We start from the raw sequence: 20,781 nt of genomic DNA on the forward strand, positions 1-20,781 counted from the left end.
TGGCAAGCAGCCCACGCAGCCGCTGCTATCCACGGCAAGCACAAACTGATAGAGCACCTGCACCGTAACACCACCGTGCCCCAGAATGCCAAATGCAGGTACTCCTATTCCTGGCAAGATTGGAGAAATTTGTCACGCCTCCCATGCGACTTAGGGGAACCTTGCAGCACTGGGAATCCCATCCCGCTGCCCAGGGCACTGGAGGGGGCCATGGCATTGGCACCGGTGCTGCCCCTTCAGCCACCGAGGGACCCCACCAAACCGGAGGAGATCTCAGCTCGCCAGAAAAGCCAGTTTTTCAGCTGCTTTGTGCTCCTAAAGCTACAGAAAGGGGCTGTATCACAGCCACGGGTCTGGCCTTTTGTGTTTCTAACCTGAAGGCTCAGAATTTCTTTCCTTTTTGTGCTGCTCAAAGCAGCGGTAACTTTTGCAGCCCCCCTGGCATCCTTCCCTGGGGCTTTTCGCACCAGCTGGGTGCAGGGCATGGCTGCGGGGAGGGAGCAGCTTGCGGTGCTGTGCCGGAGTGGTTTCCCTTTGCCGTGGAAAGGGAAACAGCTTCCCTGCAGGTCTCTTCCACAGTCCTCCTGCGTGTCAGTGCAACGAGCCCTGGTCACCTCTGCCTGTCTTGAGATCAAGGGCTTGCAGGAGTCCAAGGTCAAGAAAGTCTTCCTAGGTCAGGTAGGGATGAGGGGCTTTCTCCAGGCTTCCTACAGCCGTGGAGAGGGAGGATTTCGCGTGCAGGGCTGAGCACAAAGAGCCGGGGCTGCCGTGCAGCGGTAATACCCAGGGGTGCCTTCACTCCGGGCCGGCGAGGGAGGCTCGGCAGCAGCACTAGAGTCACTGAGGGGTACCCGCACGCAGAGAGCCTCTCCCCCCCGCCCCCCGCAGCACCCTGCCTGCAAGGGAGGGCAGGCAGGGCAGGCAGGGCTCTGGGAAGGTGCCAGCCCAGGCCCTGGCAGCCTGCAGCCCTGCCTGCACCGCTGCCTTGCGGGAGGAGAGGGAGTTGTGAGCACCGTGTCTTAGGCGAGGGCACCTCATGCTGGCAGCTCCAGAAATAGCCTGGAAAGCCTTTGTTTTTGTGATTTCCCTTCTTTCTCTCAGGGCGGTTGGCCCCGGCTGGGGCTGGAGGGGGAAGAGGGTGCTCCGGAGCAGTGTGAGGCTGCAGGGACCGAAAAGCTAGCCCAAGCCCGGAGATCATCCTCCCATTTCCTCTGCTACATGTGCCCCTGCAAGCCCAAGCTCAGGGTCACCCCTGCATGAAGCCAGGCCAGGCTTTTCTTTAGCTACCAGCGCTGAGCATCCTCCAAGGCCATGTCCCCAAGGGCCCGCTGTGCCCCAACCCAGCAGGACATGGGGGCTGTGGGGATGGGGGAGGCTGCCATTCTGCAGCCTGGCTGGGGACAGCCCTGTGTTTGGCATCAAACTCCAGATTTAGGGCTGAGCCCCTGACCCTAATGCCCCAAACCCCCTCCAAAGGCTTCTGCATCTTCCCTTTCCTCCCAGGGTGAGCTGCCTCGGCAGGGGCATCCCCGGGCCTCGCCGGTGAGCTGTTATCTGCCAGTCAAAGGCGGGTGAGAAAAGAAATAGCCCCCCTAAAAAACAAGCTGTCTGGTGTGAACCTCCTGATCCTGCTAACCCGAGGGCTCCGCTGGAGCCGGCCGCGTGCAAGCAGTGGCCCCAGGTCTCGCTTAGCAACAGGGCACGGAGCAGCCTGCGGCTGGCGGGAGAAAAAAGGGTCTTTTCTTGTCGGTGAAAGATTCATCGTCGGGCTGAAAGTGGCCCCTCCCCTCTTTCAAATACTTGTCAGCGGGGAGAATACAGCTTAGATACTGGGCTGATCAGATCATGGCTAATCTGTTATTCCTGGCCGAGAAAACTGCCGGAAGACTTTCAAACAACTTCACTGGGAGCGTGTGTGGCGGGAGGGAGCAGGCAGGAGACGCCGAGCAACTGGCAGCCCCGTGCCGGCATCTCCTGCTCATGGGGTGCGTGGGGCAGCAGCAGCAGTCCCACACCCTGTGCCGGTGTGGGCTGGCGGCATCCTCTGTGCCACGGGCAAGGGCAGCAGCGAGGAAGGGGTTGATGCTGAGCAGTGGGAACGAGGACATGGGCTGGCCAAAGCGTCTTCTGAGGTGAGAACCAGGCCCTCTTGGTTGCATGGCTTTTTCTCCCAAACCAGGTGGTTTGGAGATGTTTGTCACTGTGTAAGGATGTTTGCCACCCATGTCTGGGAGCCTTGGTGCTACAGAGAGTACCAATGAAAAGGTGGCCAGCTCAGAGAAAGGTGCTTTTCTGGTTACCGCCTCCCTCTGGGCTGAGATGTTTGCAAGGGAAAAAATAGACCAGACAATTCATACTCACTGGTTTGCCGGAGTTTCACGTGGTGGCCCAGATTCTGCTCTCCTGTACATGGGGCTATGTCAAAGAGATGCCATTAGCAGGAGGGGTAGGAGCACACTCACAGACAGCTCCTATAAGCCCTGCTATGCCCAGCGCCAGGGTCAGCACAGTTGGCCAGCCCAAAGGATGATGGCAATGCACCCTTATGGCCAGGAGCCCATTTCTCCCTATAAAACCAGGGCAAATGGAGCTGCTTTACGCATTGCCACTGCACACACGGGCAAGACCTGATCCCCAGGCCTGGCACACGTTGCTCTGCCTCTCCCCAAACACATGCCCATGCACCTCGCCCACGCACCTTGCCCTGTTCCTTAGCTCTCTTGCTGTCACTGCCTTGCCCCCACTGCATACTACTGCCAGCTTGGCTTTAGCCCTAAATCTACCTCTTCTGGGCTCAATGCTAACCATGGTTATGGTGCAGGACCTGCTGTGGACATGGACCCTTGGTGGGACAGCTCTGCCTGTGACGAAAAGGAAAACTACCCTGAAGTGGCCCAAGTTGATGGGAGCTTGTCGGAGGAGGACAGGTGTCCAGTGAACCTGGGGACTGGCCTGCACCCTGGCAGGCTCCTCTTAGTCAGGAATAATTAATTACGTTCTTGAGGATCTTAGCTTCAGCCCTTCCCTGCTCATGCTCCAGCCCAGGAGAGGAGAGAGGGAGGAGACGGCAGCGAAGAGGGTAGAGAATTAATTGGACATTGTGTTGGGAATCGCCTCCTGTTTGCTGTCAATCTTGGGAGTGAACAGCCTCTTGTCTCACTCAATAGGAACTTTATATGCTCCTTTAATCCCTCAGTCCGTATTGTCAGAGCTTCCCCCCTCCTCCTGTCTCTCCTTCCCACCGCAGGACTTTTGATGACCCCAGCTGTCTGAAGCAATACAAAGCAGCCCCTTAACTAACACCCTGTGATCTATACAGGCAATAAAGAGCTCCCCTTGACAAGGATTTGCGGGCAGAATATATGCAAATGCTGGGAGGTGCACGGGCAGGGAGGTGTGCCGAAAAGAAAGCTGCACGGCGGGACACGGCTCGCAGCCCCAGGGGTGCGTTGGCCCAAGCGGGGATGTGGTGCAGGTGAGAGATGGCCAGAGAAAACCAGGGCTGGCTAGGGTCTGGCTGGGCATTGCCCACCCTGCCACAGGGTAAAGCAAAGTGGAGCGCCCCGTTCCTCTGGGCGGCAAGGCCAAGGCATCCATGGGCACGCAAATGGGGGGCTCCCAACGGCCACCTCCCGAAGTCAGGAGGCCATGCTCCTTCCCACATTAGCACATGAATGGGCTTAGGGGTGGGGGGGAGGCGGGAAGGGGGGCAAGCCCCCACTGTCCACTCAAGCAAACAATTTGGCTAGCAAATTGACATAATTACAAGGGACAGAGAGAAAAGAAAGGCGAGCCCCCTCCCCTGCGCTCCAGAGGGCCCGACCCCTGCCGAGTTACTTAGACCCTTTGTGCTACTCAATGCTAGGTACTGATGAGGGGACGTATGCCCTTTTCAAGGGCCCTAAGCGACCGGCTGCCCTAATCTGATTACAATTTACAGCGCTCCTTCAGAAGGGGCTGAGAGGCGCTCACGCAGGCGTGGACACGCTGGGTCCGACACGCACGCGCTCGCACCAGTGCAAAGGTAGACGGATGTGCACGGCAGAGGTAGATGGATGTGCATAGCAATGCGGCAGCCGGCAGGACATGTCGACACCACCGGCAACGTGGACAACGTAGTTTTCAGCTGGTTGCGCGTGGTCAAGAAGTCTGAAGGCACGTGCGTGGGGACACGGGGCTTTGTACGCATGGGCACACCACCAGCGGGAGATCTGTCATGGCCAGTGCCTTGGGTGTGCAATGACCGCATTTCAGCCCAAATCTGGGGCTTGTACCATGTACCTGCACTCATGCACACACGTGGGCACAGATGAAAGCACACAACCCCCCTTCTCCTGGGCAGGCCTGTAGATGGGGACCCTCTGCAGAGACATGGGGGTCCCTGCCAGGAATGGGGGACAGTGAATGCGAGCAAAGGCCTTCCCCTAAAATCACTGCAGCAGCTCACTGGAGTGGGAGTGCAAGCAAAGCCCACCACCTGCCTATTAAAAGTGGGATTAAATGATGCTGTTCCCCTGCACCCCCTTCCCGCTCTCTAACATCTTCCCCTTGGGGAAACCACCACCTTTACATGAGATTTTCCTTTTATTTTTTTTTAACCTCTTTTCTGCTCTATGCCCCATAGATCCCAGGGGATTAGCAGCCAGGCTGGGCCTTCCAGCCTCCTTGAAGGCAGGTTGTTTCAGCCAGCCCCCCATGGGAACCTGCCCCAGGACAACTTTGGTCAATGCCTCCGGTGCTTCCCAGCCAATTTGTACCACCTAATCCCTGTGGTTATCGACAGCCCCTTTCTCCCACGTCCTCTCGCCTGGCGGAGCAGCCCAATCCTCTGCTCTCCGTGCTCCCCCGTTGAGAAGCCCTCTGTCCACTGCTGGGGCCGCGACCGCACTTCAAACGCTCCAGCCCGACCCCAGCATTGTTTGCCAGGGAATTAAAACTGCAAGACCAGCCCCGGCAAGTAATTTAGGTACTGAGACTAGACTGAGCCTCGCAAGAGCACGGGCAATAAAACGCTTCGCTGCCCAGCAGCCTGGGCAATTTAGGGGTCTTCCCATGAGGAGGAGGCAGAGCCTGGAGGGATGGGGAGCAGGGTTGGGGCTCCTTCTGCTGGCACATGGGGTAGGACCATGTCCTGGTGCTCACAGACCTGCCCCACCAGAGATGCAGGCTGACCACCTTGCTAAAATGACGAGGGTTGCTCAGTCTTTTCAGTTACTGATCACTGCAGCCTCTTGCAAGGAGGAAAGACCAGAGGCCATGGGTTCTGGACACATTATCCCCATGGTGGGACACTGCCACCATGGGAGCTTGTATGGCCGGATGCTGGCTTGTCCAGGATGTGGCCAGAGGCTCAAATAGCGTGGGGCACAAGGGCACCAGTCCGGTGAAGCAGCAGGAAATGCAGTGCCCAAGAGTTCTGCTTCTGCTTTCAGGTGGTTTTGAATACTTGGGGCAAAAAGTTTAGGACTCCACTTTGGAAAAGAGATTGTGTACAGCACCTGTCAGTAAATGTCCCCGTGATGGTTTCTGACAGGCTCTGTGGCTGAAGCCATGAAGAGAAAGTGGCTGTTACATCCTTTCCCCAGTGCAAAGAGGCTGGGAGGAGATCTCCTTCCTTCAAGCAGATCTCAGCACAGGAAAATCAGGAATTGTCCCCCATTCTCCCGTCCCTGCCCTGGGGTAAGGGTGCAGCTCAGCATACACTCAGCCTCTGCAGGGATGATTGTCTGGAGACCATTTCTAACCCCTGTCAGATATCTCCTTTGCCATCGTAAAAGAATATACAATATACCACCAGCTGGCAAAGAGGGCTAGAGCTCTTGACAGCCCCGGTATGGTACTTCTGAACTTCTCCTTCAACAGCAACCCCTTCCCTGCATCCCACATTGCTGCCGTGCTTGAGACCTTGCCTATGGAGGATTTTAGGCCTTTTCTTATTTTGTTACACTTTTTTTCACTGGCGAGGTTGTCTCAGGCCAAACAGAGGCAGCACTGGTTCAGAAAAGAGCATCTCCTGTGCCTGGCTGTCCCTGTCCCCACGCCATGGCTGGGGAACACAGCGTTTCGGTGCCTCCTCCTCTGTCACAATGTTTTTCAGCTCCACCAAGCAAAGTGTCCAATTAGAGCAGAGCCTCTTGCTTCCATCTTTGCCGACATTTAATTAACATGCTGCTGCTGGCAGCTGCTGACAAATTCCAGAAACGTGTTGTAAAGGGTTTTTGTCTTTACCCAGCATGGAAAATGAGGGTGTCATATCCCAAGGGGATGTGAATAGCTACTTTTGACTCCCCCCTCAGGTGTGCGAATTACAGCTAGATGTGGTGAAGAGACCTATCAGTCCTCCTACCTTCTTCCTCCCCTCTTCCCCTCATATCATACCATCCTGGAAAACATGCAGGTTTTAGGCCTGATTTTCATTCCCATCTCCTCCAACTCTGGCTGAAGCCTCATGGTCCGGTTAAGAGCTGGGGGCTGTGCTCTGGCTTTGGGCTCTTCCCATCAGGATAGCTACAGTAAGTGGAAGGAGCGGTCTGATGATACTGGAAGAAATGGCTGAAACTGAAGAAGAGGAAAGGGTCTTGCCAGCCTGCACCGTACACACAAACAAGGCTCCTAACGAAGCTGATGGAGGCCTCAGCTGACCAGTTGAGAGGTGACGGTGGAGGCATGTTAACAGTATAACCAAACTGGAAGCTGGCCCTTACCCAGACCTTGGATGGCAGGGTGAGCACAGGGACAGCCGCTGCACCCCAGCATCGCCCCCCAAGAAGCACCAGCCCGGCCTGTGCTTCCCCCACAGGCTCACCCCCGCCATGGAAAGTCTGGCTGCTGCCTCCAGCTGCTGTATTTCAAGGTGCCAAGTGTCTCCACAGCCCGCGCTATCCCCGCATTGCCATTGCTCGTGCGTCCGCTCCAGCCCTCCGGGCACCGGGAGTGTCCCAGCGCCTCCGCGTTACCCCAGCAGCCAAGAGCTCTCCCAGCAGCTGCTCTGCGCCGCCAGCAGGAGACAGGGTCTGGGCGACGCCCCATCCTGCTCCGCTACTCACACAAGGGAGCACAGGCCTGGAAAGAAGGAACACGTTTTTATTTCATTCACAAACAGCTCGTTACAAAAGCGGGAATGAAGGGCTGAGCCCGGTGTCTCGTCGTCATGGGGAGAAAATGAGCCTTCACGCCCAAGGAGCGGGGCCCGGGCTCCTATGGTGGGGGAAGAAGCCGGCGCCCGCGGGCGAGAAGATGGCGGGCAGCCCCGCCGCCCCCCGGAGAAAGGCAGCGCCCTGGGCGGGGGGCGGTGGAGGGCTGTGGGCGGCTCAGGGCGAGGCGGGCTTGTCGGGGTTGTGCATGTGGTACACGTCGCTCTCCTCGTCCTCCGGCACCTGCGGCGCCACAGAGCCCCCTCAGCGCCGCGCCCCGCCCGCCCCTCACGCCGCGGGGCGACAGCGCCATCTTGTGCCTCCCGCCCCCCGCTGCCCCGCGCCCGCCGCCGGCCTCGCCCAAACCCCGCCTCAGCGCCTCGGCCGCGGTCGGCCTGGCCCGGCCCGCCCGGCCCCGCCTCACCTCCCAGTACACGTCGTCCTCAAAGCAGTTCTCGGCGGCAGCGTCGCCCCAGACGGGCAGCTTCAGGATGGCCCCTGGAAGCAGCCGGGCAGGGCGGTGGGCAGGGGCCAGAAAGCCACGTGGGATGTAGGCAGGGTGCGGGTGGCAGGAGTCCACCCGTCCCGGCACCAAAGGGGGCAAACGCAGCCCTGGCACGGTGCTCGGTGCCGATCTCCCCTTTTCTTGGAACCCATTTGACCTTGCTCCACCCGGGCTGCCCGGTGTCCCCTTGCCCCTATGGGCTTTGGGATGGTCTCATCTGTAGGGCGTCCCGATGTGAGCAAGCCGGGGGCTGCAACCCTTGCAACGCAAGCGCGACGGACTCATCCAGCCACAGGCAGGAGTAGGTGGATGCCTCCATTTCAGCCACAGGCTGGATTCAACCCTCCCCTCTCTGTGCTCCCCTCCTGCTTACCCACAATGGCCCCTCCAGCGAAAGCCATCAGCACAGACACCACAATGCCGGCTGCCTGGAACCCTCCTTGGACACTGGGTGTCCGCGTCTGGTAGGTGCCCGTGAAGTCAAACGCCTTGATGAACCTGTCGAGGGCAGAAATGGCAAGGATTGCTCCTGGCAGGAGATTTCCCCAGCTCTGGAAGAGCCATGTTAAGCTGCTGTCTTGGGGACTTCTCCCTAAGCCCCATCCCTCTTCTGCAATGGACCAGGAGAGTGTTACAACAACACAAGCCACCACTCACGCCCTTCTCCTCTGGCCCCTGGCAAAGCTTCACCTAGGAGGAGCCCAAAATATAAATATTTGCCTTTCAGACCTTCAGCCTTACCTGACCCACCAAAACAATGCAGGGATGGATGGAGGAGCACTTTCCCACCCACCGTGCCCCAGAATAATGCCAAGCGGTAGAGCTGTGGCTCACTTTCTGAGGCCACCAGCATCTGCAAGAGATGGAGTCTTTCACACTTCAGTAAGCCCAACACAGTCAGTGCACCCCCATGTTTTTGAGGGTGAAAGGGGCAACTCTGGACAATGAACAAGGGCTGTTAATTACTCCTTGCTCCCAGCCCAAGGAGCCCCAGGTGAAATCTATTTTCACACAAGAGTTTCAAGCTGTCTTACCCTTCCTTCCCATATACATCCTCTGTGGCTGCAGCTGCAGTAATGGCTCCCACAATGCCCCCAATAAGGCCTGGCATGGCGTGGAGGTTGTGGATGCCGCATGTGTCCTGGATGTGCAACCTGGATTCCAAGAAAGGCTGAGGGGCAGGGAGGTAGAGAGAGATCAGGGACATGAGCACAGCCCGGGAAAAGATTAGTTCCTTCCACACAGGACTGGGATAAGCAGAGAAGTAAGAGTGATATTGTGTCCCATTGAAGAGCTAAGGGCTTGTAGACAAAGATGTGAGCCAAGCTCGAGACAAAATAACAACATATCCTCCAAACACTCTCCTGTTGGGAGACTGAAACTTCCTGAGCATTTTGCGGCAGTAAATGGAGTCAGAAGTACGTCTACATGAGGGATGGTGGAAAGCAGGAACCCTCAAAGGGCAGTGAATCCATTTCTGGTCTCCTTAGCAGGACCAGGGCTGCAGACCCCTAGAGCAGCACTCACCGTGAGGTAGACATACCCCACCGTGGACACGATGCCACAGATGAACCCGACAATGAGGGAGCCATATGGAGTCAGCATCATCTCTGCACTGGTGCCTACAGCCACGCCGCCCGCCAGCGTTGCGTTCTGGATGTGGACCTGCAGGAGTAACCGCCCTGTCTTGGCATCTTGGGGAGACTGCAATTGCTCAAGGATGGTGCAAATGGCAAAGTGGGAGAATCAGCTCTGAAAATGTTTCCAGAGGAAATATCAGGGCCTATTTTACTGCTTGTTGGTGAAAAACAAGAGAACAGGCAGCCTCTGTCTGTAGCACAGGCGTACATAGACTCCTACTCCTCATACCACACACATTCTTTGCATCCACAGCTCTGGGTGAGGAGTTGTGATGAGATGGAAATTGTCTCACCCATGTGTCATGCAAGCTCTGCTGTCACAGAGACATGTCACCCACACACATAACACGTACGAGTCAGCACCCCGATTGCTCACGAGCTGCCGCGCAGGCCCTGCTCAGCTTGCTGGAGAGCACTGCCAAACGTGGTTCTGCAACATGCCCATCAGTAGCTCTCTGGGCAGACCAAGTCCAGTGCCTGCTGTGACTTAGGTCCACTACATGCAGGGCATCACCGTCCACCTCAGGCACTACAGAACTCGCTCCCCACCTGCTTATTCAATAAAACCTCTGAGTTTCTGGCTGGAGGCTGGTTGCACCGTCATGCCCTGAAACCCAGTATCTGTTCAGCTAAGGACAAGTGCCAGTCACTTATTGGATCCTCAGTCAACCTCACTGTGAGTCCCCTGGGCAGCACAGGGCTCTCTGCTCCCTGCTTACCATGTCAAGCTTGCCTTTCTTCTGCAGCATGCTGGAGAAGGCCATTGTGGTGAGGACACAAGCAGCCAGCGAGCAGTATGTGTTAATGGCAGCCCGGTGCTGGGCATCCCCATGCTCAGAAATTGCTGAGTTAAAACTGGGCCAGTACATCCATAGATATAGGGTGCCTGGTAGGATGGGGAGGAAGGAGTGAAAAAGAGAAAGGGAAAAGAGAGAATACAGGGATTAAAAAAACCTCTAAAGAAGATCTTTAGATCTACAGGGGGAAGTTAAATCCCATAATCCTGAGGGCTCGGAGCTGCACCCCCCCATGATGGGACCAGCATCAGGAGGGGCTGGCAGAGAGGGGAACCAAAACGTGTCCTTGTCTTCCCAGGCACCATCTCAGCCCAGCCACTGATGAAGAGAGCTGAGTAGCTCTGAGAGATGGAAGAATGGGATACAGAGCTTCTCAGCCCCAGATCCTAGTTTCAGTTTGGTTTTTCCAGAGACACAGGAGGGACCAGCCCTCTGCAGCTGAGTGGCCCACATGTACCAGTACCCGTGAGGTGGGGGCTGACTCACCGATCATAGCAAAGAGGTCGGAGTGGTACACGGAGCCCTGCTTGTCCTTACTCTGCTCCAGGTTGGGTCTGTATAGGATGCGTGTCACTGTGAGGCCAAAGTAGGCTCCGAAGGTGTGAATGGTCATGGAGCCACCCGCATCCTTAACCTGCAGCCATAGGAAAACAGAGGTTTGCTTCTCCAGTTGCCACTCATTCTGGAGCTGAGGTCTGGTTTGCATCATTCCCAGCTTGTCTGCCCACTTGTCCTTCCAGCCTGCACTCAGTCATGGGAGAGGTGGACAAAAATACTCTGGTCCTGCTATCTATCCTGCTTGCTTGGTCCCGTGCGTGGTCATGGCATTCCTCTTAGCTTACCTTTGGAAGGCAGTGAAGCAGAGGGGAGTTTCTGACCTGTCCCAATGGCAAATGGGTTGCAGTGATAGCCAGGTTGGCTCCCATGTGCACTCGGATCTTCTGGGAGCTCATTCGCTTCCCAGCCCTCCAAGCCTTCTCTTGGAGGGCAGGAACCCTGCCTCTGTCAGCAGACATCTTGTCCTCTTTGTCACTTCATTTCCTTCTACAACGCCCATATTCCAGTAGGGAGAACAGATGAGAGGGAAATCTCAGGCACAAAGAGAATGACTGGCCCTTTGTGCTAAGAATCCCTCTCTGCCTTGGGAGCTGTGGTGAAGGGACCCAGTGCTCTTGAATTGCCATGCTTGTGTGTAAAACTCTGGGAGATCTCCCTTCTCAGGGAAGTACCCACCCTGGACTCCCTCTTTTCTAATCTGTCTACTTTTTCTGCCTGAATTCTTGCATTTCAAATGCTTATGAAGGCAGTGGCTTGATGGAGCCATAGCAAAGGGAGACAATTTGGAGAGATGTGGAGAGGAAAGAGCAGAACCAAGCGGGTGCTGCCTAAAGCCTTACATGAAGCAGGTTGAGAAGGATGTACTCATTCACCGCGAAGAGCGTGACTTGAAACAAAGTCATGATGAGTAGCTGTATGGGGCTGGTTTTGCCCAGGATGGCCCCAAAGGCAATGCACACAGAGCCCACGCAGAAATCAGCATTGATCAGGCTGGAAAAGGGGAAAGATAATTGTGGTTTAATGAGGAAATACTCTTCCGTAACTGACCCTCATCCACCCCAGCTCTACAGATCCCACATGAAGACAAATAGGTGATTAGGAGCCAGCCCTGGATTTCCCACTGACCTTCCTCCCATCCTGACATACTGTCCAGGAAAGGTGCTTTCTCCCGGATTATTTAAATAATGTGGATTATAGATGTTCTCAGCACTAGGGTCCACGGTGCTTAGCTTGGGACTAAGGAGTGATGCTCGTTACAGATTTCCCTTTGAGCAGTATCACTATAATGGTAGGTGCCTTTGGGCTAAAAGGTGGAAAGCAAGTGGAGGTATGCGGAGGAAAGACAACATTTCAGAGACTTGTTTGCACATAACAGAGGGACAGGTGCTGCCAGCTGCTTGGCTCCCATCCCAGCTCTTCCACTGGCCAGTCAAGAGGTGGCATACCAGAGCCCATCTTCTCCTTACTTCTCCACTCCAATGAGGATCTTCCCGTTCTTGAAAGAGTGGAACCAGCCTTGCATCAGGAGAGCCCACTGGATTCCAAAGGCAGCAAGGAGGAAATTGAAACCAACGGCTCCGAATCCATAACGCTTGAGGAACGTCATGAGGAAGCCAAAGCCCACAAAGATCATCACATGGACATCCTGGAAAGCTGTACAGAGGGAAGGCACTGTCAGCTCTGTGGGGATAGCAGGGCTGTGAGTGCTGTTTGAAGTCAGTGGTGACCACCAGTGGCAGCAGGGGGGAAATTCAAGGGAAAAAGTGTGTTTGTCCCATGTCCCCACATTTTTAAGCCTGAAAATGGCTCAGCTCTCGGAAACTGGCTTTTGGTTAAAAGGCTTAGTCTTGAAAGTAAAAAATGTTTATTAAAAGTTGCGTGCAAGAGAAGACTGGAGACTAATGGACTGTGCAAAGGAAACTATTTTTCTATTCAGATTATTTTCCCCCTTTTGTAAAAAACTCGAAAAATGTAATGTAGAATGAACAGTGGAGATTTGTTAAAAATACATAAATGGCCATTTTGGATAGGCCCATCCAATGCAGGGTCCTGGTGATGGCTCAGAGGAAGACGAGTACGAGAACAAAGAAAGTTTACAAATACATTTTTAAATGCCACTGAAATCAGTGGCAAAATACCCTTGAGACCAGGATCCCACCTTGTGAGATTCTGAGTGCTTAAACCAGAGAGACCCGGTTCTTCCCACAAATGTTCAGACCTGCTAGCTTGAGCCCCTCAGATGCCCTTCCCTGGGGGAAATCCAACCTGCGTGAGCCTCTTGAAAGAAATTCTTGGTGCAATAAACCTGCTGTACTTTTTAATGCTGCATGTTTCTATCAGATAAGCATCACCGCAATTAAGTGAGCCGAAACACTACATACTTACAAATTGAACCATGCAAACCCTCACACTGCCCATGAAAAGAGCAGGAGACCCAAGGCTGGGTTCCCCCGGTGGGAGACTCCCACCAGCAAACCCACACTGTAGAACAGGTAAACACAGTATAGACAATGCTACGCCAGCAAGTTCTGCATTATGCAGCACGCAAACCATTATAGCCACTATAACCAGCAACGTCTGTGCGCCTCAGAGAAGGCACAAACTCAGGGCAAAGGAAATTCTGCTCTACCCTGAACCTGTGCTGAAATGCAGCAGCCCTGGATCCAATCCCACAGGGACGGCTTCCACTAAGGGCTGGGTGAGGATTTGGGTCTGATGTAGCTCTGCAGAAGCCTTGGGTTTTGTCCTTTGGTGCTTTACAAGATCTTGTGACTTGTATAAGGACAAACATTTGGACAGGCTACAGCAACGTAGTGCCATGTTGTAGAGACAAATTCATCTGCTTGTTTTTAAAAATGCCCCCCATGCCTATGAAATCACTCATAATAAAATGAGGGAGACAAGATCTGCAGCTGACACTGTTCAGCGGAGGTCACTTCAAATGCACTTCTTCGCATGTCCTAAGAACCAGTCTTCCTAACTCTGATTTTACCATACAGTCCCACATACTTTCCCTCTGCAGCTGTATTTATTCTCCCTACCTCTCTTCTCCAGCGTAAGCTAGAATTATCTGCTGCTATTTGCATTATATATTCCCACTTTCATCCTAAAAGCAGAAATACACAGGTCAGAGTTAAAGCTGCAGACTGTGCCTCCTCTGAAAACACAGAGGATCCCCACTGTGTGTTAGACCCTGTACAAACCCATGAGGAAAAGCAGGTCTTTCTTCAAACTGCACCCAATCTAAAGCCTTTTTCTAAACCTTACATTTGTTTTCCCTTGAGAAGAATAACATTGGCATCAATCAGAGGCAGCCCAGGTGCTGCTATGCTCCTGCTTTTACAGAAGGCCAATTGCCATTGCTATCAAGAGGAAATGTTTGGGCTTTGGGAATGCCACCTGTGCTGAAGAATCTTATTTCTTTTCCCTAGAGAGCAGGGATTCCCATTAGGGGATATCAATGCGCGATTCAAAATGAGAGGGAATTGTCTCAATGACTGGAGCTGGCAATGGGCACCACTGACAGAACCGCACATAGGCTTCCTCCTGTGTGCCTTCCCGATCATCTCTGGGCTTGGAGGACCCGTCAGTTTGTCAGTCCTATCCCACTGCCATTGCACACAGGTCCTATGGACAGCAGTGGTCACGGACATGTTAATACAGATGATCCTCGGGTGTTCAACCATCGCACTCTCTTCTGAGAAGCGCTGGATGGACACAGGGATTAAAACGCCAGGGCTCAGTCACCTTGCCATGTTTGTCCACCTTTGCAGAGAGAGACTATTTCTGATTAGATAGTGGAGAAAAACCACCTGTGCTTTTGGGCATGTGAGCCCTTCCTCAGGTCTGAAACAGAAACATAATTCAAAGCTAAACTGAGCTAAGCAATTGCTCTTAGGTTGATTTAGTTGTGTGAATCCGTGCAGCCATTTGAGGAGGAATATTTGGCACTGCAGAGCAGGGGTGGGACATGAGGACAGAAGAAATGTCACATCCTTAGCTCTTACAAGCTCTTTCTTGGACTCCTGATGTCCTCCCAGCACATCAGTGACAAGAGCAGCCCTTGGTCACTGCTTCATGCCGACCCGCGTGGGGTTAGTCCCAAGGGCAGATCTCAAGGGAGAGCCCAGGTCAGCCACGGCCGTAGACTAACCCAGAGGCTGACTGAGCAGCAAGTTTCTGTAAGCAAATCCTTTTCCGAACTAGCTAACCCTCATCAGCCACAGGTTTCTATAGCTCCTTTGATTTAGCAGGTGTTTTTAATGGAAATGTTCTAAATAGATGCATGACTCAGGCCTGTTGCTTCCTTGGAAACAATTGCCTACAGAAGCAGCCTGTTCCCAACGGCTCACAAAGATGACCAGCCCTGGAGATCAAAGCTGGCCAAAGGCTCCACCTGGCCAGAAGGGCTTTAACCACCTGAATAATCCCCATGGCAATATGATGCAGTGACCCAAGAGCCTTGGGAACCTGGCAGGTTAGGAGGACTCCGGCACCGAAATGCCAGTAGCTAAAGGGTAATTTACTAGTGAGGGGGAGGACGTAGGAAGGGGAGGAAGATGTCACAGGATCTCGACAGCCGTTCCTCTGTATGTACAGAAAAGCTTGCTCTGATCCAGAGTTGAGGGAGGGGGCAGCAAGCCGAAGCTTGCAGGGTGCTGGGAACACGTCAGCCCTATTCCTGGAAAAAAGATGTCACGTACTGGTATCACAGTACCCTGCTGACAGAGCCCCAAGAGCACTGGAGGGCCATGAGGCTTTTCTCTTGCTCTTTGGTGCGCCCCAAGCCAGCCTCAAGGCAAGAGCCCAACTTGCCAGCAATTGGTGGAGACGTTGCCTTTGACAGGCTCTGCCATGGAATGGGATGCGACAGGTTGGGATGGATGGGATGGGGACCAGCCAGCACCAGGACTAAGCTTCCCAAATACTCACATGGGTATCGGAAGTAGAAATCGTTCTCTATGTCACTGGTCAGGTTCATCTCTTGCTTCTCTTCCTCCCAGTGTGCGTCAGCTTCGGGGCTGAAGCGCACAAAGACCCCGAAGAGGACGATCATGGCCACCTCCCAGAGCAGGCAGACGAGTGGGAGCCGCCAGCGCATGTACGTGTTCTTCGCCATCCCCTGGTGTCTTGGCCGCTCCATCCGCAGCGATCCCCGGGGGCCCGGCAGATTGTGTGAGCCTGCGTCCCCCGCACCCGGTCAAGGCCATCGACATATATAGGTCGGAGAGGGCGAGGTGGGGCCCAGGGAGGTACCTCCAGCAGGATCACGTTTCAGAGCGCGGGAGCTTCGGCAGGCTTGCTCCTCTCGCCCTCCTTCCTCCCTGGGAGGAGGGACGGGTCTCGGCATCTTTTCTCCAAGCAGCTCCCAGCACCTCTGAGCCCTGCCTCCACGGGGATGAGTAGACATGGAGGCCAGTGCGAGTGGGGAGTGGAGCCCGGGTGTCCTGCCCCCTGCTCTGCCCGGCCCCACACCTCTTCCCTTCTGCGTGCAGGAGCACCCTGACCCCCGCCGCCCTGAGCACCTCCCTCCCTGCACTGGGTGCTCTCCTCACCACCCCCCCGGCTCTGCCAGCACCCTTCCCCAGCTGGCGCTGAGGGTGCCCCTTGCTCCAGCTCTCCACTGTCCCCCCCGTCTCGCGGGGTGCAGCAGCAGCCCCCGCAGGCCCTTTGTCCTGGTGTGAGACCATCCTGCTCCTTGCTTTGCAACGTGCATCCGGACAGGCGACTGCACCGTGCAAGTCAGGGTGGAGGTGAGCAGGGACAGGCTTGTCACCCCATGCAGGGCGACTCCCAGAACCTCTTGGGAAACACCAGGGCCTATTTCCTCCTGGAAGACTCTGTGCTGTGTGCAGAGACGGGGGGACACAGCCCTGCTGCAGTGGGGGTCTGCCTGGGGCTGCAGAGCAGCCGGCTCTCTTTGACTAAGAGCAAATGGGGCTGAGCCCAGGGGTCATGCTCCCTTCTGATGACCAGAAGATGAGCTGTGGGGCCTCCCTACAACCCTGCCAAGGCAGACTGAGTCACTGGGCACGGGTCGTGCTGTGGGGCAGTCCCAGGAGGAAGATATATGCTTCAAATAAAATGCCAAGAGCCTGCACACATGCACAGACATGCGATGGCCTTGCCAAGGCTTCCATACATCTATAAGGATGTAGAAGTGACACACGTCCCACCATTTCCCAGAGTGATTTACCCAGCGCATCCTCCCATCAACACAAGCCGGGCTGGGGCGGCACAAACCAGGGCAGTACTCTGAGATGGGGCTGGAGACCTCAGAGCTGCAGCATAAACATCCCCTCCTCTGGTACAGGGCTTCCTTTAATTAATAAACATAAACACAATGCTCCTTTTTTTCCCCATGGTTTTGAACCATGTGCTCTTTCCCCAAAGAGCCAGGCAAGTCATCCAAGCAGATCCCAGCTCCTTCCTCTGCCTGCAGATCCCAGAGATGCCTGTCAGTCCTCAAGAGATGAAAGACTGCAGCTCAGGCAAGCTGCCCAAATTTGCTGATGGTATCTAATTGTGGCCTGCAGGCTGAGCAAGCAGCACTGATTTCTGTGTTGATTAGGCAATAATTTGTGTTTATTATTTCTTCTTGTTTGCTTTCTCAAAATGACAGATGGCAGAAAAATGCTGTGGATGGTCTTAAAGAGACTGATGACCACACAAAATTATTCTCCAGCCTCATTTGGGCCCTGTGCAGGCAGCAGGGCAGAGGAAGCTTTGGGAAGAGCTGGAGAGATGCAGCTCAGGAGCACTTCTGTACGGCAGAGGAGCCAGCTAGCGATCCAGACACACCATGGAGGGTCAGCTGCAAGAAAGATAACAAGTGAACCCAGGCAGCAAGTGAAGGCTGGACCACGGGAAACCATCGAGGTGCAGGCTCCTTCCCGCATCCCTGGGGGAGCACTAGGAGGTCAGGGCCGCAAACCAGTGCTGTGCTTGGTGAGGATCCAGACCAGCATCCCTCCCCTCCTGTCCATGCTGGGGCTGAGGAAAAGGGAATCCCATCAGCCTAGCCCTTTAGCCTGCATGAGCAGAGCTTCAGCCGGCTGTGGCTGGACTGGGGTCACTCAGTGGGGACACCTAAAACAAGTGGATATTGCTGTTGTCCTGAGGACGGGTGCTCCCTCGAGCCATGCTGCTCAGGGCCCACCCACTATGTCCCATTACAGACAGTTTCTGCAGGGCAGTTTCAGCTGTACACACTAGGAAAGGAGAGATCACCAGCTAGAAACAGCCGAAATCCCTAAACAATACCAGAGCCCTAATCGCTAGAAGCACTGTTGGTAGTTGCATGTTCTCCTGTCAGCTACGTGGTAGGACCAGTCTTCAGCCCTGCCCTACAGCAGTTCTTAGGACACCTTGAGAAAGGAAACACAGAGGCACAGAGAAGCATTTTATAATACAAGGGAATTTGCTAGGGCCTGGTAGTGTAGCCACCAGCTGTTATGCTCTGTGATTCCCTTTAGCAGAAGAAACCAAACTGCAGAGCTTTCCAATCCAGGGTTTCACTGAAATGGCAGCGTCCCTAGAAAAGCAGCTTGCGATGCCCTTGCACAGCCTGGGAGGCAGCAGCTCTGTCCCACCCGCTATCCCCGGCCCCTCTCGCCTGAATCTGGAAGCCGAGGACAAAGGCTAATAGCTTTTCTGCTGGCCCGATAGTCTCACCTTGCTGCACTGCCTCGCACTGCCCTCCTTATCGACTTGCAGATCAGCACTTTGCCACTGCAGTCCCATTGGTGCCGGCATGCTCCGCTGGCTGCCCACGCTGTGAGAGCCCATTAAAGGACCAGCTTCTCTCCAGCCTCCTTTGCAGGACCAGGGTAGCACTGGAAAGGCTGACGGGGCCATGGAAGCACAGATGCCTGCAGCAATGCAGGCAGAGCACTTCCTACAGTGCGTTAGACAAAGTCCCTTGTGTCCACCCTACAAGATACCTAAAACTGTGTGATAGGACGCATGAGGCAGATTTCACCATGCCCCAGTCACAAATGTCAACCTGCTTAAAAGCCCGGTTGGAAACTCCACACCAGTGTGAGCCAGCGCAATGCAGGCTGGAAGCAACGCTTGCCTGCTCCTCCACTGAATTAGGTACATCACGTCCAGTGCCCATAAGAGCAGCAAAGTTTCCCCAGAAAATCATCGAGATGATGCTGGGGGAAGAGGGGCAGGTATGTTTGCCCTTCTTCTCTGGACATGTGGGACCAGGCTGGCAGCGGTCAGGTCTCAGTTGCCTTGGGAAGGCTCAGGGTGACGGTTGTACAGTACTGGTCCCAGCAGGGTCTCTCCCAGTTTCTCACTTTTATGAGCACTAAAAATACTTGAGAGATGTAAAAACAAAATTTAAAGTGCACAGAAATCCCTCCCTCTTTCCTGGAGGCCTTGGGGCAGCTTCACCCTGGAGAGGAGGGAATGGGGACTTCTTGGGTCACTGCGAACTGTCTTGGCAGATCTTATCGCAGCCAACGCTGGAGCCAAGGCGCTGTGCCGGCTCCGAGAGATGACTGCAAAGCCAAGCACCTCGGGGGTCTGGAGGTGCCTGGGGAGGGCAGAGCTGGAAGCACCATCTCCACTGTCTGCAGCATTGTGGGCGCTGGCCTGCCAGTCCCTGCCTGACCTGGCCTTTCCCTCCTTTATCCCTGGGCAGCTCCAAGGATTCACTGGAGTGAGGAGAACTGGGTAAAACCAGGCAATACCAGAACTTCTCCAGGGGAGGGACGTGAGGTTGGGCTAGCCCACATGCAGCAGGCAGTTATCCTTGCTCCTGGCTGGATTTACCGTGGAGCTCATGCTGGCTTGCCTAGCTTGTTGGTGAGCAAAAGGGAAGCGGATCAAATTCTCTTCCATTAAGACAGAGAACAAAAGAAGTTGCCTCCCCAGGAGGCACTGGTGACCGCCCATGTCATGCTACACCCAGGCCAAAGCCGCCTCCGAGGACTTTAATGCCCAAGCAGCACAGTCAACCCTCCCAGCTGCCCCCTTCTCTTCCTGCAGCTCCCTCCCTTCTCAGATGACTGCCTGGAGATCCACCAAGGGGCCCTTTGCCCAGCTTGACTTGCTCGTCCAGAATTAGTGGGCAAAGCAGCAGCAGCCACTACCAGTAGCCTTTGGGCATGTGGGGCAGAGAGGGCACCAGAGTATGACGATATAGGGAGGCTCAGAAGCCTTCACGCAGCACAAGTGAGTCTCTGGGCATTACCCAGCATCAAAGGTGACTTGTTGCTTGTGCAGGTCCTTGAGGAGTGTCCTGGAAGCAAAGCATCTGAGTCAATCCAAAAAAAACCCCTTTTTTGTCTGGCTCAGCAGAATGGCAAACAAACTTTCCACCGGGGTGGCACCGAGTCGTGGTATGGTGGAAGATCAAACAGTTCATTTAGGTCTGGGTTTTCTCAGCCCTTTTTTTAGTTCTCACTGTTAAATATCACTGGGAGAGACATGTTGGAAAAAGGTCAAAATAAAGCAAGACTTTTTTAAGTTGTCGTGGTTTTAGTTAAAGCTTTAGGAAACCCTATCTGGATCAAAGTGCCAACCAAACGTGAGCCAAATTTACAAACTATTTTTCTTGTGCCTTCTCCTTCTTCCCAAGAAACTGCACTTATCGGCAAGTAAATGATTGTCCAGAGAGAACACAAGGGCTCTGTTTGAGGGAGAAGTCAGTGTCCTTGGAAAGCAGGCAGAGAGGGCAAACGTCTCTGCAAGCAGCACAAGCACAGGACAGCGCAAGCAGCAGAGGCGTGAGCGACTGCAGCTGTCATGCTAGGAAATACACAGGTCATCGGGGCTCAGCCAACATCTCTGATGGCTTTCCCAAGAGCTGGATGGGCTTCAAGAGCAAATATGCTGGAGCGGGCAGGGAAGGAGCAGGGGCTTGAGCAGCCGGTGGCAATTTGGACATCGGGAGCTGCTAGGCTTTGCTGGGAAACTCCCTCATGCCTGGAGTTTTTTTCTGGTCCCATGTGGACTGTGATAAGGCAGGTTTTGGTCACACTCTGCTGTGTCCTCGGCGGGCTGCTGGGACAGATGCCAGAAGCTGGGCGATGGCAGCGGGAGCGTGGTGGGGTTGGCTCTTCTTCAGGGCTTATACAGGCAAGTGATATATTGACAAGCAGCATGAGATGTCTCGCAGGGTCAAGAGCAACCCC

General features: G+C 54.6%; 1 protein-coding gene across 1 annotated transcript; it reads right to left on the reverse strand.

Moving 5' to 3' along the window:
- Positions 1 to 7,310: 7,310 nt before the first annotated feature.
- Positions 7,311 to 15,776, reverse strand: RHCG (Rh family C glycoprotein; the record flags this gene model as incomplete). The annotated part of the gene is made up of 10 exons (XM_082005385.1): positions 7,311 to 7,376; positions 7,558 to 7,631; positions 8,012 to 8,136; positions 8,673 to 8,809; positions 9,166 to 9,303; positions 9,998 to 10,164; positions 10,562 to 10,709; positions 11,473 to 11,623; positions 12,100 to 12,286; positions 15,566 to 15,776. The coding sequence occupies 10 exons, from the start codon at positions 15,774 to 15,776 to the stop codon at positions 7,311 to 7,313; spliced, it is 1,404 nt and encodes a 467-aa protein (XP_081861511.1).
- Positions 15,777 to 20,781: the final 5,005 nt, after the last annotated feature.

The sequence above is a fragment of the Phaethon aethereus genome (assembly GCF_964289735.1).
Source record: "Phaethon aethereus genome assembly, chromosome: 12".
Classification (NCBI taxonomy): Eukaryota; Metazoa; Chordata; class Aves; order Phaethontiformes; family Phaethontidae; genus Phaethon; species Phaethon aethereus.